Consider the following 18570-nt stretch of genomic DNA (forward strand, 5'->3'; position numbering starts at 1 on the left):
TAATACTCCTGTAGCCTCTGCCATTAAATCAAAATTTTCTGATACAATTTTAGGTTGCTGCCTGGAGGAGCATACACGTTCAACAGTGTTATTTCCATCTCATCCACCCTTCTCGAAATTAAAATAAACCTGCCTTCCTTGTCTTTAGTCGAACTAATTAACTCAAAAGGTACCTGTTGTGATATCAATATAGCTACGCCCCTTCTACTCCCCGTTTTGTATGAAGAGAAAAATACTTTGGAGAAACCCATACGTTTTAACTTTTCGTGTTCCAGATCACTCAAATGAGTTTCTTGTAAAAATACCACCGATGCCTTTTCTTTCTTCATTTTAGACAGAATTTTGCTTCTCTTAATAGGATTTAACAGACCATTTACGTTAAATGAAATTATTTTAAGTTCTTCATAGGTCATTTTGTTTGTCCCATGACGTCACATACATTCCCTCTCCATAGAAAACGCTAACATTTAAACCATTAGGCATCCTCCTGATCAACATAAACAATTGAAAACTATTAACAATTATAAACACGAACAAACTGTTCATCAACAGAACGTTGGCTTCCAAGGTTGAGGTTCGTTTAGTTTGAACCTTTTGAGAGTCTGATGTAAGAAGACCCTCGTAAGGGGGAAAAAAGTCCTCCGTTTTAGGGAGGGGGCCTTTAGTGAGAACTCTGTCGCGTTACTTGCTGCTTCTCTCACTTAAAACAAAATCAGGAGAGACAACGTAGCCTCGACATTTTAAAGAAAGATGGTATATGTAATACAGAAGGGCATAATACTTAAATTATATAACTACATGTGTTTAGAAAGCAGCAGTTCACAAGATTCACTCACGATCAGGAGACCTCCGTCTGAAACTGTGCAGTTTTTTCTTGTACTGAGGGACTGAGTGCTCCTCTGGTTGCACAGTCAGTTTATCTTTTTTCCGGCGTCCGTGTTTCTCAGCCACCTGCCACACAAACAACTTTTCAATCTCTTCGAGGAGGGTTGGAGGTGTGTGCAGCACCTTCACTGTGAATCCGCGCTTGGCCATATCTCCCGTAGCTTCTGCTGCAGTTTGGTATAGCCTGACCCCGTCCTCGTAGAAAACCCGCAGCTTCGCCGGAAAGGGTGTTTGAAATCTGATGTTCTTGCTCTTCAGAATTTTTTTAGCCTCTGTGTATTCCATGCGTTTTTTGAGGACTGTGGGTGGGTAGTCATGGTCAATGAAGAATCTCTTCTCGTCGAGAAAGATCTCCTTCTCTTGCCAAGCACGCCGGAGCACGTCTTCCTTCGTTCGGGCACTCTGGAACTTAGCCACAATAGAGCGGGGTTTCGAGTCACCTTGAGCGGGTTTTGGCACAAGAGCTCTGTGCGCCCTCTCGATTTGGAGCTCTGTACCATCGGGGTAATCCAACTGGCTTTTCAAGAGAGCTTCCAAAAAGCTCACCATGCAGCCTCCCTCCGCGCCTTCTGGAATACCATAGACGCGGATGTTTTCCCGGCGTGAGCGTCCTTCTTGGTCAAGCAGCCTGGCTTCAAGCGCAGTTTGCTGTTGTATTACCCGCTTTAGAACCGATTCCAAAGAGGTAATTATTTGATCAGATTCCTCAATTCTGCCTTCTGCTTCGTCTAATCTTTTATTTGTGTTTCCCAACTCTTGTTTTATGTCCGCCAATTGTTGTCTATTGTCGCGTCTGAATTCCTTGATTTCACTCAAAATGCTCTCAAGGCTAGCCCGGGGCTGGTCGACGCAATATTCCTCGTGTTCTGAGGAGCTGCTTTCGTTAGTTTCCCTCATCTCTGCTTCCATATTTTCCACTGGAAATGCTGTACTGTTCTAGTGACAACCCCGTCTTTCATACTTCAGAAAAATCTGTTTTTTCGTGAATACTTCGAGTTTTCAGGGTTGTTTTTTCCAAATTGTCGAGGAGCACGAAGGTTATGCGGCCGTTCTCGGTGTCATGGCGGACCGGAAGCCCAGATAGATGCTTCTAGTCAATAACATAACAACAACCGAGCTAACTGAATGTGGTTATGCAAAAAAGTGTGAAGTTTTAGTGAACATCATACAGATTGGTTTAAGCTTTATTGCAAGTGACTCTGTGAGATACAGGCATTTGTAGCTTTACAAACTTGCAGGTTTACTAACCTACTTATAGACTGCAGTCGTGTGCTACTATTTGGCTATTTTATGAAACAAAAATCTGATTACATGTTCGGACATTGTGTCCCTTTGCCTCAAACAGCACAGCTAAATAAAACAGTTAATGCTGTTTATGATACATAATATTTTCCAGATGTTTATTTGGGTCATGTGTGAAACAGCCTTTAGCATCATAGCTTCAGCACAAAATAAAACACAGATATATCAGATAACATCAGATATATTTAGGGTAAAATTGATGTCATGTCTTTCTCCATTCTTCTCAGGTATGTAGTGAAAACAAGTAACACACTTGGGAATGGTGAACCCATGGAGAATGCTGCAACTCCTACTGACACCATTGCCACAGCAACTGCATCCCAGCCAACTCCCGAGCACCTTGAGGCACCCAGTGGGGCGTCCACTGCTGTTAACCCCCCACTTCCTGATAGGCCAGATGAGCCCACACCTGCCCCTGTTCCAATGGAGACCCCCAGCCCACCCTTACAGAGCTCTGAAGCTGCTTTCGCCCACACAAGCCAAACACTTCCTGTTCAAAAGGAAGAGGCGGAGCCATCTCAAGACCAACACCAAGCTGTACGGCCCAAAATCAGGCAGGTGGATAACAAGGGGCATCAGGATTCCAAGGCAGAGCTTCAGATGGATGACGAACAGCCAGGGCCATCCCACGCCAAGTTACCCCCACACAGTAACTTTGTGCCTTTCTCTGGTGGTGGACAGCGGCTCGGAGGGTCTGGTGGGCTTCCTCCATCTTCCTCCTCATCCTCTTCCTCATCGCCAGTCTTCAGTGGTCCGCCAAAAGCCAAGAAGTCCAAACCCAGTCATGAAGTTAAGGTGAGTTTAATACAATACAGTGGTACAAAATGAGTGGCTGAAAACATCATTTATCAAAAGCTGTTATTTATAGTTCCCTGATTTAGAGATGAAGCCGCAAGCAAAATGTTTGTGACACTAATACTGTTATCACAGTTGGGATGAGTAATAATGAAGGTATTTTTTGTCGTTATCATGATATATTCCATGACCCTACACATTTTTAAGTACATCACTACTTGTAATGTAATTTAAAAATATATTTTTATTTTAGTAATGTAATTTTAGTTGTATTTAATTATTTACTAATATCATTCTTTTTGTTAATGTGGCCCTTTTTCGGTTCATTAGTTCAGTTGATGATCAGTTTATGCCAAGTGTTCCCATTCCTGAATGCATTTCAGTTTTTCTTTTTAAATTTTGACAGTAAATGTTATAAATAACAAATACAATAATTTCCCTGTCAAATAATTTTAGTTAATGATCCATTTGATGCCAAACTGATACATTTGCAAGTTATAGTACGTTCTATAGTTAAGAGTTTTTCAAACTTTTAATTTTAATACAGTACTAGTCAAAAGTTTGGACACACCTTCAACCATTCAATCATTTATTCAGTGTTTTTCTTTATCTTGTATTTACTTAATGTTGTAGATTAATATTAAAGACATAAAAGCAATTAAGAGAGACACATGGAAAAAAAGTATTTGCCCTCCACAACCCTCTGACCTAAACCTGATCAATAGAGATGGTGACTTGAGGTGATTTGTGATGAGCTGGAGCTTCACAGCAATAAGGGAAAGTTCAGCACCTCCAGGAACTCCTTTAAGATGCTGAGAAAACTATTCCAGGTGACTCTCCCTCATGAAGATACTGAGATTAAAATACCAAGAGTGTACAGATCTGCCCTTAAATATAAATGTGGTTTCTTAGAAGAATCTAAAGTATAAAACATTCTGTATAGTTTTAAAAATATAGTCTTAAATATTAAATTTACACTGTAAAAAATCTCAAAAAGAAAATAAATCAATGAGAAGAGGTAAGTCCAAACATTTAAGTGGTACTTAACTGAACGATTAAAATTATCCCAAAGGTTCTAATATACTTGAATACCTAAAATAACCTAGGACATTTTTAGAAAGACCTTATTAAAAATCTCTTTTATCAGTCTTTCATCAGACCAGAAGGCGAATTTTAAAAGTTGCACTGTCGTCATGCAAACTGCCAACTAATTGGTTCAACCTTAGAACGAACTCAGTCACTCAGATCTTTGTGGAAAGATGTAATTTTTGCATTCCTGGGAGGATGCTTATGCATATAGAGCACACGAGCCTATATTCATTCCCAGCAATGTTTTGATTGAAACATACAGCGTGCGGTTGACCCCTGCCTGCCTACTGTTTCAGTGCAGCTCACATATAATCTTTACTCTGATCCACAAATGAGGGAGTGATTTTAGCTCCTGTTTAGACTCAGACCTAACGCTTCTCTTTCTTTATGTCCTGATTAAAGCTTAGAAGACCTCAGCCTTAAGATTACCCTTTACCGTTTTTTACTTTTTGGCATAGAATGTGAACCTGGCAGCTGTTTTTTTTTTTTTACGTTGTGCCCAATTTTATCTTTTCATGAATTAACTAGTACAAATGCTCCAGAATGACTTGGAATGAGATATTTTAATATATGGATTCACTGTTTATTTAGCAACCAAAAATATTAGTCTAATAACCATAAACAAAGCACTTTTGGAGATGGCCCAAATAAGTGAAAAGACTGAATGAATTATACTGAACATTGATTCTTGAATCATTTTATTTTTTTATGGTATGTCTTCAAGGATGTTAAAATGTTTTACATTTTAGTTTTGTAATTGCTTTTTCTTTGAAATGGCATATTTTCTTTTTAAAAAACATGGCTCAGTGCTTATAGGCAAGTTAATTTGTAAAGCACATTTCATATACGGGGGAAAGAAAATTTTAAGACATTATAATTAAACAAAAAAAATGCAATGCAAAACAAAGTACAGAAAATCTAATTACAAAAAGCAGAATTTTAATTATTAAAATTGGAACATAAGAAATACATTTAAAAATGTTGAAAGAAAGATAAAAGAACAGAATATAATCAAAACTAAAATGATTAAAACATTTAAAAAGGGGTTTTATTGAGTTGTGGGTTTGATGCCTGTGCTCAGGAGGCTGCCACTGTTGGACCCTTGAGCAAGGCCCCTAACTGTTCCCTGGACACCGCAACGAAGCTGCCCACCACTCCGGGCACATGTGCTCACAGTGTATGTCACTGTAGTTGTGTGCTCACTAGTGTGTATATGTGTGTGTTCACTGCACGGATTGGTTGAAAGACAGATTGATTGAAAGACAGAGGCCACAACACATGTATGGTCAATCGGGCTGTCCTGAAAACCTATGGGAAAGTTGAACTTGGTATTCAGTATTCAACTGAATGTTTTGCTAAATCCCTTTGTACATTGACTTTCACTGAACGTTAAGAAGGTTTTTTTTCTTTTGCTGTAAATCTGAGGCTTTTGTCCAACAGCGGTGATATCCTCTTTTTTCATGATCAGTTGGATCAATGGCATGTATAATTAATCCCTGCGTGGGAGTTGATTTCACAGTAGACAGTTTACTGAGATGTATAAAGTGAGAGGAGTAACGCTGAATAATTTAGATATTGATGTTTGGCGTCTGTTTTTGTAAGTGCTTTGTGTTTGTTGACAGGCAATAACGCAGCAGCCGGCCGCCGGACGGTTGCTTGATTGCTTACATGTTGTTCGCTGTATCTGATCTGATTTCCCCTTTGAAAGTCTTCTGCTGGCGATGGCTTTGAAGTGCTGTTTGTGGTGGAAAAGACTTCAGGCTGTTGTGTCTGTTCAGACCTGCCCCAGCAGAAGCAGGATATCAGTCACATGCACAACAGCACAGATCAGCCCATGTGCACGCTAAGATACAGTGGACAGTACGGTATTGTTGGCGTGATGGATGAGGTCATGTTTGAGGAATGCTGTAGAGGGACCACTTTTGGTTTCCTTTAACATCAAATTCTTTAAAAATGTAAAAAAATGTTTGTTCTGCCTTTTTAAGAAAAGACAATCATATTTTTACCGTACATGTGCTTGACACACAGGAGCATTTCACCTCTGCTTTTAACCATGATCTGTGCAGTGAACACAATAGTGTCCACCTTTTATGAGCACACATGCCCGGAGCAGTGGGCAACCATTATTAATGCATCTCCTGTGGAGCCGTGACTGATTTAGACCTGGTTAAAGAGTCTAAGAGTGGCAGCTTGGCATACCATATTACTGAACCCACAACCCTGTCATCAATAACATGGTGCTCATAGCATTGAGCCGCCACTGCCCCTCATTTATTCATCTATTATACTACAAACAAAACATAGGTTTGGGATGAAGGGGGGGGGGGCAAAATAAGAAGTCACTTTTAGCACCCATATGTTCAAAAGTGGCCCTGACTACATTGTGTTGTAGCCTATTTACAATGTGCTGTTTATCAATGCACTGAATATTTTACAACCAAAATTATTAAGCCAAAAAAATAACTGAAGTTGTTGGGATCAATAAGTGAAAAGACTAAATAATTTATACCAAACTTTTTTTCTTCTAAATTTTTTCTTAATTTATGTGGCCAATAGACAGACAAACAGACAGACAGATAGATACTTTATTGATCCCCGAGGGAGGAAAAGAGGAAAGAGCGCCATCTACCCACCCAGAGAGAGCAAGGCCAATTGTGCTCTCTCAGGGATCTGGCAGCTGATGATGAGCTGGATGATCGAGATTCGAACCAGCAATCACTCTATTATAGTGGCAGTACCTTAGTGTGGAGCCCACTTTTTTGATGTGAACTTTTGACTGATTCGGTTTTCTGAAGAGACCGTAGATTAATTACACTTTGGTGCATCTCTAGTGCTACTATTGCATTATGAAAACACAATTCAGAGACAGAGCGCCAAATGCTTTAGCTGATTCTATTACACAGCAGTTTTCATCTTTCTCTTTTCTCTCTACAGTAAATCAGTTTGTCAGTGTAATGCCTCAGATCATCACACTGTTTCTGTAATTGTGGGATATCACCATAGCTTATCCTCCAGCGACTGTTGCCTTTGCAGCAGCTGCGCTGTCAGTCGTCTGTCTGGAATAGAAAGATGCAGCCTTGTCATTTACCCCCTTGTCCACCGTCGGACGGGCGGTTCTGAGGTTTTTCCCGTCTCCTCCTTTTTTGTGGTCTTTAATGTTCTTTTCTTCTTTTATTTGTTTTCAGAGTTCGGCTAGTGCCAAATTTGGAGCAAAGGATTCAGAGGAAAGGGAGGAATATTTGGAGGTAAAGAGAAGAAAGTGTCTTCATTATTCCACCCATCCACCCACTGAATGCATCACAGACAGCGGCTGACGCGCAGTCAGCTGAAGTCTGAGATGTTTTATTGCAGTTTTATTGCGGTTACGCAGTCAGTGAAGAAAAGCAGTGTTGGAAAACGAACATGAAAAGGGGAAAAGAGTAAAAAAAAAATGAAAGAGAGAAATACAGTAGGTGCCAGCTTGGCGAGAGTGGCACTACAGCTGTCATGACAACAGAGACTCAATAAATGCCCTTGAAATGGCCTAAAGATTGGCTTTCTCTATGTCCAGGACACTCACACCAGGTTTGGTCACCTCACCCTAGATATTCAGACAAACTAAGATATAAGATGTTTGTATCAGTTATGTAGAAATAAAGACTCAAGAAAAGCAGAATTGTTGTGTTTGTGTTGGCCAATATTACCTTAAACCAATTATTCAGACTGCTTAAATTGCTCACTTAAATGGTATTTGAGTTTCCCTTTATGTTGCATACATGGCTATATGTTTTAATCAGTGTATAAACACGCTGGGAAAAAAGTAGTAACTGAATATAAAACATATTAAAATATTTTTTTAAACAGAGTTTATGTACATAATTTAAAAATGTAGTATCTGAAAATAAATTGCATTATTAACAAAAAAAAATTAATAGATTTGCGGAATAAATAAAACAATGTAGCTAAATTAAAAAAAGGTTTTAAATTATGTTTTTTTTTTTTTTTTTTTTTTTTTTTACTTACTTTATTTTCAATTCATTTTCCAGCCATGTCTATCTATCAACAAGTGATCACAGTCAGAAACCAAGGCCATCTTTCTGCATATACTATAGTATAGCTTTTGTCTAAAATTAACAATTACCTGTGATTATAATCGGGGCCCAAGCACTATACACCATTCTGCAGTCTGTACTGCACAAATAATTGGCAGCATTTTAAACTGGCCTTTAATCATATTAAATAAATAAATAAAAAGTTCTCCATAAATTGTCTTTGAGTATGTCTGATCCCCATGGTATCTTTACAGTGAATACTATTTAGAATTAAAACTACTCACTGAGGACCAATAAAAGCCATTTATGAGCTTAATTGTCAGTTTTAAATTAATCATCAGTTTTAAATAAAAATGTTAAACTCAACTGCTCTGATTCTGCAGCCGGTGCACAGGGAGCCACTCATCTACCATCTGGACACAGCCCGACGCACCAGCGCTGAGGAAGACCTGACGGATGAGTTCTTTGAAGTGACCGTAGATGACGTGAGGAAGAGGTTCTCACAGCTGAAGAGTGAGAGGTACGTGTGCTCACTGCAACTGTAAGGCTTTTAGCATACTCCCTTATTCAGAGCAACTTACAGAAGTTCTTCATCATTTACTTTTAAAATATCCTAGATTGTATAAGTAATATTGTGTGAGTCAAAAGATACTTTTAGCAGAATTAATTACTGCTACATTCCATTTACTATAATTAGCTTTTAAAGTATGACCACAAATACGGACAAATCCATTTGTATCCATATCCATATTTAACAATGAGCGTAAATGAGCCTTGGTTCTGCTAAAGCTTGGCTACAAATAACAAATTCTAAATACTAAGATGTAACAGATGTAGGTAAACAGGTGCTGATGTGACTCTCACTATAAACAGGGAGTTGGCAATCGGCTGCCCGCAGGCATGAAACATCTTGCCCGTGAGGTTGTTTGAACTGTAATGAACGATAATTAATCAAATATAACTTTAGTGTCCACCCGTTTTCTGTTTTTCCGCTCGTTCTCGGGCTCCCTATCTTCTCATATAAGCGTTTTTCCCCATCCGTGTCCCAATTCACTAGACAGGACAGCAATAGTGTATTGGACCGTTTTCCTTTCTTCTTGGGTTTACCTGCTTTGAGATCAACTGTTCTGCAATTGGGTTCAACAACCTTCTGGGCTGTAGAGCTACTAGTCTGTAGCACTGCATCCCATTACACTTTATTTTACAAAACATTTTTTTTTTGTGGCCCGCCACGTAACGGCTTGGAAAATATCTGGCCAGTGGCCGAACTTTTGCCGACCCCTGCTATAAACAATACTAGACTCTCTTGAGCAATAGGGGCGGGATAAAATATTGATATTGAGATTATACTGTATCGTTTTTGATTAATATACAGTACAGGCCAAAAGTTTGGACACGCCTTCTCTTTTTCAATGTGTTTTCTTTATTTTTATGACTAGTTACATTGTAGATTCTTACTGAAGGCATCAAAACTATGAATGAATTGCACTTCATTGCATTGAATGGCATTCTCTCAATGAGCTTCAAGAGGTGGTCACCTGAAATGGTTTTCCAACAGTCTTGAAGGAGTTCCCAGAGGTTTTTACCACTTGTTGGCCCCTTTGCCTTCACTCTGTGGTCCAGCTCACCCCAAACCATCTGGATTAAGTTCAGGTCCGGTGACTGTGGAGGCTAGGTCATTTTTCGTTAAGTACAGAACTCCATGTGTTCATTTATAGTTTTGATGCCTTCAGTGAGAATCTACAATGTAAATAGTCATGAAAATAAAGGAAACGCATTGAAAAAGAGTGTGTCCAAACATTTGGCCTGTACTGTACATTATCGATATGTGATATTTTTACTGAAACAAAGGTGCTCTACACTCCTAAAGACTCGTCCTTCAATTTTACTTACTAAAGTTACTGCTTCAGTACTACATGTGGTTGTGCTAATCAAATGAAAACCTGCAGTGTAGAATATTGATTGTGAAATTAGGAGTATTTTATTTGCTTCAGTAACACAGATGCTGTAGGTATCAGAGAGAAGTGTCTTGTGATATGTTAAGTATCACAGGATCACAGTATTGTTATAATGGCCAGTGTATAGTGATGCCCTGTGATTTCCAATTCTAGTGAGCAAAGCTTAGGAGATGTTGTAATGAAAATAATGATGTAAGGTGACTCCATTTCTTATTTCATGTGTGTGTTTTATTGGGTAAATAAATGCTTAGTTAAGGAGCCTTTTCACTACAGTTTTCACAGAAGCCTAAAATGTCAGCACAGTACAGTGTATGAACTATCAAAATGTACTGCACTCTATTGAAACGCGCTACCTAAAAGAAGCGGAGCCGCTAATGGGGTTTGAGGTGTTGAGAGCCACTGCTCTCGAGAAAGCGCAGAGAGCGGATGGTTTGATACGAGCAGTGCTGATGTGTGGAGAATGCAGAGGAAGAAGATCTTGATGATGATGAGAGTAGAAAGGCTTTCCACAGGCACTTTGAAGAGGTTTCTGAGGCGGGAGTCAAATGGAGAGATTTGGCGCGGAGGTCTTGAACCCGAGAAGGATGCAGAGAGGAGAGTAAGTGAGGGAGCTGGAGAGAGCTCTTGTGGTTTGCTAACCTTTGCCCTCCCGCCCCCCTACATGCTGCGCTCCTCAGACAGGCTTTCATTTGAGAGCAGAGAGTTATTCTAGCTCTAAATTACTGCCTTCCATCCCTGCGCGTACACACACACACACACACACACAGGAGAGGAAAACATCTCTCTCTATCTCTCTCTCTCTCTCTCAGTATCTCTACCTTTCTCCCTCTTTCAGCATCAGTCTCTTATTTATTACTAATATTTTCCTCCTTTTTTAATATATTTTCTTTTTCCTTTTTTTCTTTTCTGTATTCTCTGATTTTCTTGTTCTAAAGTACTTTTTTTATATGAGAACCTTTCAAAGCAGGCAGCATGAAGAGGCTACTACACACTGTGTGTGTGTGAATGTGTGTGTATGTGTGTTTTCTCTTGGTATGCGTGCGTAATGCCATTTGAGTTTTACCGCAGCAGACATGCGTCTGTGACCAAAAGGCCTCATCTCCGTCTCGGTTCTTTGAACTGCTGGCGAGTGTGTGTTTGCCTGTCTCTATATTGTGTGTGTGTGTCCGTGCGTGTGTGTTTATGTTTTGAAGTGGTGAGTGTGTATTTGTTGTTTTGTATTCACTTAGATCTATGTAACTCTGTGTGTGTGTGTGTGTGTGTGTGTGTGTGTGTGTTTTAATTATTTTTTAATTAAGTCCAGGAATACATGTTCTCATATAAATACAAGGTCAGAACAAAAACATAAAAAGGCCATGTTGAAAATATTAACATATTATTGAAACGTTTGTGTATATATACACTGCCTAGCCACCAAAAAAAGGTCACAGACTCTTAATATTTGGTTGGACCACCTTGAGCTTCGATTGCAGCAATCAAAGCATTCAGTCTGGCATTGTTTTAATAAGCTTCTGCAATGTCACAAGATTTATTTCAATCCAGTGTTGCATTCATTTTTCACCAATATTTTGCAGCAGCATTGATGATGGTAGAGTCTGACCACTGCACAAAGCCTTCACAAAGGTATTGATATCTTGGAATATGGCCGTGCCATTAGGAAATAAAAAAATCCATTGATGGCATAACCTGGTCTATATTCAGTATATTCAGGTAGTCAGCTGACCTCATTCTTTCAGCACATACTGTTGCTGAACCAAGAACTGCAGACCAACTGCAGCATCAACCCCACATCATTTACTTACTTAAATCCAGGTGACGACTTTTTTTTGGCCACACAGTGTATTATACAGTTTCCTCTTTAATGGTGCATTTTTCTGGATTTTTTTTTTTATTCTTCACTGTGTTGAAATCACAAAATGACGTCATGTACTTTTACAAAGCATCAGAAAGACAAAGACATTTTGGTATGCTTTGCTTTTAAACACCTTTGGAGTCTGTAGTTGTCAGTGTTTAAAATGAGACCAGTGTCAGAGGAGCTTTCAGAAGATTTCATGAAAGAAATACAGAGGGTGTTTGGGCATCACTATTGATTGAATGAGTTCTGATGAGTGGGTTGTGTAGTTGGCTGTGTAAATTGGAAAGAAAATGGGATAAAAATGAGAAAAAAAGATGACGCAAAGCTGAAGAATCTAATGGGATTCTTTTAAGTTAATTTTCTGGACCTCGCTGGGCAGGATTAAAGCACTGAGGAATAATTCCCCACAAATATATTGATTGATTGCTGTTGCACTGCTAAAAAAGAAAACTGGCATGTTTTAATTTGAAGCCAAATAACGGGGTGGTAAATTAGCTTGCAAAACTTCATTGAATCATTTTTTACCACAACAAATATCACATAATATCTGCAGCTTTAAACTTACTGTTTAAGGAGTAAGGTTTTCTGTGGCAGGGCAAGTATATACTCTCTGTCCGTCTATTTATCTTTCCATTCATCCTTATTTTGGTTCCTAACTTGGGATCTGTTCTGTGCAGATATTGAAGGGTTAGTCTGAGGCGGCGTGTCATTCCAGTCCTCCTCCAGCGCTCAGCGGGGAACGTCTTGAGGGCTCTAATTGACTGATTTGTAATCTTGTTTATTTTGGGTAGGAGCCAGACACCCTGAGGTGTTCCACTCGCTTCCCTTAATTGGCAGTGGGCTCGCTGTCGCCCCATTGGAGGATCAGACAGGCTGATGGTGCGGTTCCTGACATGTAATTGGTTCCAATTATGAACCATAGAATTAAGGAACCACAAGGATCTGTCTGTCTCTGGCCTACTTTTACACGCATGCTTGCACCCTTGCGCATACACGCTCGCGCATGCACACATAGGGCAGTAAATCTCAGAGTCTGGAATGGTATTAATCATTTGCGGGATGGGTAATCAGATGCTTTTCTACATAATCGTTTCATTTTTCTTTTTTTTTTTTTTTCTTTTTTTGCCAGACAGATCGTTTCATCTCTTTCCAGTACTTCCAGTACTCTGAGTGTGCTTTATGTTTTTCTGAACAGCACACTTCATGTCCAATTCTCTCTCTCTCTCTTTCTCTCTCTCTTTCTGCCATTCTCAGGAGGTTGTTAGAGGAGGCCCCTCTGATGACTCAGGCTCTGAGAGAGGCTCAGATGAAGGAGAAAATGGACAGGTATCCCAAGGTAAAGACTCCTGTAATATACATTCCAGCATAGAGATACTTTCCCTTTGAAGCCTTCTACAGTAGCATACCGTTGGCTAGAGCTGGGATCCTCAGGCTTATCCTAAGAAAGAAAGTACTGGGGTTGCTCCAAATTTCCATGCCAACCAAGCTGGAGCACACCTCAAACAACAACTGAACATCATAGTAAATACTGAAAACTAAAAAACTGATTAAACACTTGGAATCAATCAGGCGTGCTCCTGCTTGATTGGAAGAAAAACCTGCAGCCACTCTGGCCTTTGATGATAAAACTGGCGACCCCTGGTCTAGGGGCTTGACTTGTTTTTGAGGTCTGCCTGGGCGTGAAACCTGAGCCCATGCCTGCAGGTGTAAGAACAAACCAAATCAGGCCTGTACAGACTGTACTGATCAGTCTGAAACCTCGTAAGAGCCTGCTAGTCTAGAGTACTAATCAATGTTTTAAAACCACCTGTAGATTGGACAGGTTTGACTAATAGACTTAACAGTTCAAAATTGTTGTAAAAAAATCATGATTTTACCTTTGCTTGTCTTTTAATTTTATTTGTTTATTTATTTTTTTGGATGGCAGGTGGTCTTAAGAGTCCAGTTCCCTGATCGTCAAGTTCTCCAGGGCTTTTTCAGACCACAGGAAACAGGTTTGATTGTTTACTCAAATACACTGCCTGGCCAAAAAAAAGGTGACACGCTAATATTTTGTTGGACTGTCTTTAGCCTTGATTGCTGCACGCATTCGCTGTGGGATTGTTTCAATAAGCTTCTGCAATGCCTCAAGATTTATTTCAATCCAGTGTTGCGTTAATTTTTCACCAAGATCTTACAGCAGCATTGATGATGGTAGAGTCTGACCACTGCACAAAGCAGCTCTTCTCCATCCAGCACATCCCAAAGTTTCTCAATGAAGTTAAGGTCTGGACTCTGTGGTGAACTCTCTCAATCCATGTGTGAAAATGATGATCTCATGCTCCCTGAATCACTCTTTCACAATTCCAGCCCCATGAATCCTGCCACTGTCATCTTGGAATATGCCCGTGGCATCAGGGAAGAAAAAAAATCCATTGATTGAATAACCTGGTCTATATTCAGCATATTCAGGTAGTCAGCTGACCTCATTCTTTCAGCACATACTGTTGCTGAACCTAGACCTGCAGACCAACTGCAGCATCAACCCCACATCATTTACTTACTTAAATCCAGGTGAATACTTTTTTTTTCGGCCAGACAGTGTAATATATCTATGTATATGATGACTGATGAGGGAATGTTTATAAATGCTATAATTTTACCTTGCTGTATATATTATGGAATCCATGATGTAAAATCATTTATCTTCTTACAGTTGCTGCATTAAAGCAGTTTGTGCAAGCTCATCTACAGGATCCAGATCTGCTCTTCTACCTGTGTACGTTTAAAAACACACTCATACATGCACTGAGAATGGTTTAAACACACACTTAATCAGTTTGTACTTGGCTCACACTATAGGATAATCAGGCAGATTTTAAGGCTGTTTCTTAGAATTGTGAAAAGCTTTCAGATTTCAGGGTGATTGTAAAGAACAAAATCTTCCCAGATTATTCTGCAGTGTGTGGTGTATTTAATCCTTTTATAATCTTGAGTCCTTCGATCTTCTCCCAAAGCTGGTGGGGCTGCTCTGATTATGAGTCGTAAATGTGAAACATGTTTAAGTGTCCTGTGGTGTTAGTAGGTCACAGATTCTCTGGTGGGAAACATGACTTTGACCTTAATGACTGAAAGACCTTCAACCAATTCATAGGAATATATATTTTTAGTTTGTCGCCCCGTTGAGTTTTTCACTTGGAAAGGCCTTCTACAAGATGTTGGGGTTTGTCTGGGTGAGACCCCAAACTGTTGTGTTTTTGTATTCTGAAACTGTGTGGCCTAGTTCTGCCTCTGAAACACAACCCTATAGCATTATCCCTCCTCAACCAAACTTTTCAATGCAGTCAGGCGGGTAATGTTGTCCTGCATACACCAAACCTACACTCATCCATTAGACTCTCACATAGTGAAGGGTGATCTTTTAATTCACAGAACACAATTTCATTGCTATTGAGTCCGGTGGCATTGTGCTTTACACTTCTCCACCTGGACGATTGTCTCGAAGATGTAAAGGCAGACACCTGTGACAATTGTACTAAATGAAACACCTGGATTCAGTAAATTTAGAGATGTGTCCCAATACATTTGTCCATATAGAACATTGTCTTGATGTATTTAAATACCTAATTCCCAATTGGATTAATAAATGAATATATAAATGAGTGTTATTGTGTGTTCTTCTCTTTCCAGTCATCGCCCCTCCTAAGACTGTGCTGAATGACCCCAATGCTACACTATTTCAGGTAAGACCCAGAATGTGTGTGCGTTTGTGTAAGTGTATGGGCGTGTGTGTGTTTATCTGTGTGGACGTTTGCGTGAGGGCTGTTCTGCGTGCCAGCTACATCTGTGTGTATGGCATGGGGCAGCACATTTGGACATGTATTTCCTGATAGTGGATCTGTGCGTGAGAGATTTATTATTTTGGGTTGGTGAGGTAGACGTGTGTGTGAGTTCTCAGTGGGTGGTCATGGTTTGGTCAATCGGTAGTACAGAGATAATGGTTTGATTACAGTACAGCTGATTGCGTGCTGTTCCTGCAGACCCCCTGTGGCCCCCTCAGCAAGTACACCACATTCACCCGCTGTTTGTCTTCATGTCCTTCTCTCTCTCACGCTATCGCTCGCTTTCGCTCAGCTGAACTCACTCGAGATTCACTGGCATGGAAGCGTTACAGTATGCACCAAGTATTTAAACCTTTTTATTAAAATATATTTAATTATTCTTTTTTTTTTTTTTTTTTTTTTTTAGAATTAATTTTTTCTATTTTTTTTTCCCCCAATTTTTTTTTTACCCAATTTACTTGGCCAATTACCCAACCCACTCATTAGGACTTAGAAGGGTAAAGACTAGCACATGCCTCCTCCGATACATGTGAAGTCAGCCACCGCCTCTTTTCAAACTGCTGCTGATGCGGCATTGCCAAATAGCATTACAGCACGTGCAGAGGAAAACGCAGTGACTCAGTTCTGATACAGCAGCTCACAGAGGCCTTGTGCTGATCGACATCACCCTTTGGGGTGATGTGGGGAGAGAGCGTGAACTACCCACCCAGAGAGTGCAAGGCCAATTGTGCTCTCTCTGGGCTCCGGTAGCCGATGGCAAGCTACATTAACAGGATTCAAACCAGCGATCTCCTGATCATAGTGGCAGCGCTTACCCCACTGGACCACTCGAATCCCCAGCTCTTTTTATTTTTTAAATAATGGGAATCTGGCAGGTTTTTTCTTATTTTGTTAAAATTTAGGATAATTAGACCAATAGGAATGTTCCAAAATGACTTGGATTTAAACATTTATTACATTGGTACATTTACTTACATTGAAAGTTAAGGCCCTGTCTCTCAGGATTTAGCTAATAAAAAGTGGCAGTATAAAACTGATTTTGTATCAGTTAAAGAAAGTTTTACTTTATTTAATAAAAATATTTAAGCCATTATTAATTGTTTGCACATCAAAATTGGTTAAAAATATTTTAAAATTTGGCTATGGTAACAAAAAGATTTTACATGGAAATCAGTGCCAACAGTATGTCAAACTCTCCTAAGCTCTCTCTTTCTGTCTGTCTCTTTTTCTTTCTCTGTCCCTCTCTTTCTCTCTCTCTTTCTCTCCCCATCTATCTTTATCAGTGGCTAAAACAAGATAAAGCTTATGGTCAGTCTGAGGTCAAGGCCAGTTGTCCACTGGGTTTATGGATCAGTTAAGCAGTGGAGGCTGAAGTACGAGGAGTGTGAAAGGGTGAGGGAGAGAAGGACAGAGTAAAGAGCGAGTGAATGGCAGAGGACAGGCTGATTTGAGGCGCCTCTCTCCTCTCTGTTCAAAGGGAAAAGGCCATAATGTTCTCTGAGTTTGCCCTGACCTCAGCTGGCTTTCATTTGGCAAGGTGGAAACTGGCATATGGGGGCGCTTTGATCCCTACCCTTCTATCTCTTTCTCGCTCTCTTTCTTTCTCTCTCTTTCTATCTCTTTCTTTCTCTCTCACTCTCTCTTTCTATCTCTGTATGTGACGATGTAATGAACCAAGCAACAAACAGTTTCAGATTGAAGCCTCAGAGCTGTTGAATACTTGAGATACTAAATATGGAACACTAATGACTGGATTATTATTATTATTAAACATTTTTATGGCAGTGCACTTTTGCTTTTACAGAAATCACTGTAAGCCATATGTAATCAATTACTGCACCCATTATTGTCTACATTCTGTATTTGCATTGTATTCAAATTATACATCTCTGGAAAAAAATGTAAGAGATCTGTTCAGTTTCTGAATCAGTTTTTCTGATTTTGCTGTTTATAGGTATATGTTTGAGTAAAACGAACATTTTTGTTTTATTCTATAAACTACGGACAACATTTCTCCCAAATTCCAAACAAAAATATTTTTATTTAGAGCATTTATTAGCAGAAAATGAGAAATGTCTGAAATAACAAAAAAGATGCAGAGCTTTCAAACCTCAAATAATGCAAAGAAAACAAGTTCATATTCATAAAGTTCCGAAATCAAAATTTGGTGCAGTAACCCTGGTTTCTGATCACAGTTTTCATGCATCTTGGCAAGTTCTCCTCCACCAGTCTCACACACTGCTTTTGGATAATGTTATGCCACTCCTGGTTTAAAAATTCAAGCATTTCAGTTTGGTTTGATGGCTTGTGATCATCCAACTTCATCTTGATTATATTCCAGAGGTTTTTAATTTGGTAAAATCAAAGAAAATCATCATTTTTAAGTGGTCTCTTATTTTTTTCAGAGCAATATGTTGACATCATTCAAATGAGCGTGACTGAAATAATAGTAACAACCAAACAGTAATAAGAACCCCTTTGTCAGTCGCAGCCTATCAATGAAGCATCACCATTTATTTCTGCCTTTTTAAAAATATATTTATAAACCAACACCAATCATTTTTCAGGACTTGAGCTCTAATGCTCCATGCTACTAAGCTAACAAATTGACAGATTGAATGGATTTATTTATTGTTTGTGATGATTTCTAATGGATCTTCTAAAAGAGTGCACTAATGTAGAGAATTGGGAAATTTGTCTTGCTCTGTTTAGATTTAGAATTCTTTATTTTATGACTTTCATAGTACACTTCTTTGGGAGTAGTGTTTAATTTGGAATTAGTCCTCTGTGTGTTCTTTCTTCTTTGTGGTGTGTTGTCTCTCTTTATGAGGTAC

At 39.3% G+C, this 18570-nt stretch overlaps 1 protein-coding gene across 1 annotated transcript in view; it reads left to right on the plus strand.

Moving 5' to 3' along the window:
* aspscr1 (ASPSCR1 tether for SLC2A4, UBX domain containing) overlaps nucleotides 1-18570 on the plus strand; it is a 54639-nt gene that overhangs the window by 23116 nt on the left and 12953 nt on the right. Inside the window, exons 7-13 of the mRNA XM_049465580.1 lie at nucleotides 2415-2982; nucleotides 7257-7316; nucleotides 8486-8622; nucleotides 13170-13251; nucleotides 13843-13909; nucleotides 14611-14673; nucleotides 15585-15637. Of these exons, the coding sequence (XP_049321537.1) occupies nucleotides 2415-2982; nucleotides 7257-7316; nucleotides 8486-8622; nucleotides 13170-13251; nucleotides 13843-13909; nucleotides 14611-14673; nucleotides 15585-15637 (1030 nt within the window). The remainder of the gene's footprint in view (nucleotides 1-2414; nucleotides 2983-7256; nucleotides 7317-8485; nucleotides 8623-13169; nucleotides 13252-13842; nucleotides 13910-14610; nucleotides 14674-15584; nucleotides 15638-18570) is intronic.

Source organism: Astyanax mexicanus, chromosome 16 (genome assembly GCF_023375975.1).
Source record: "Astyanax mexicanus isolate ESR-SI-001 chromosome 16, AstMex3_surface, whole genome shotgun sequence".
Lineage (NCBI taxonomy): Eukaryota > Metazoa > Chordata > Actinopteri > Characiformes > Acestrorhamphidae > Astyanax > Astyanax mexicanus.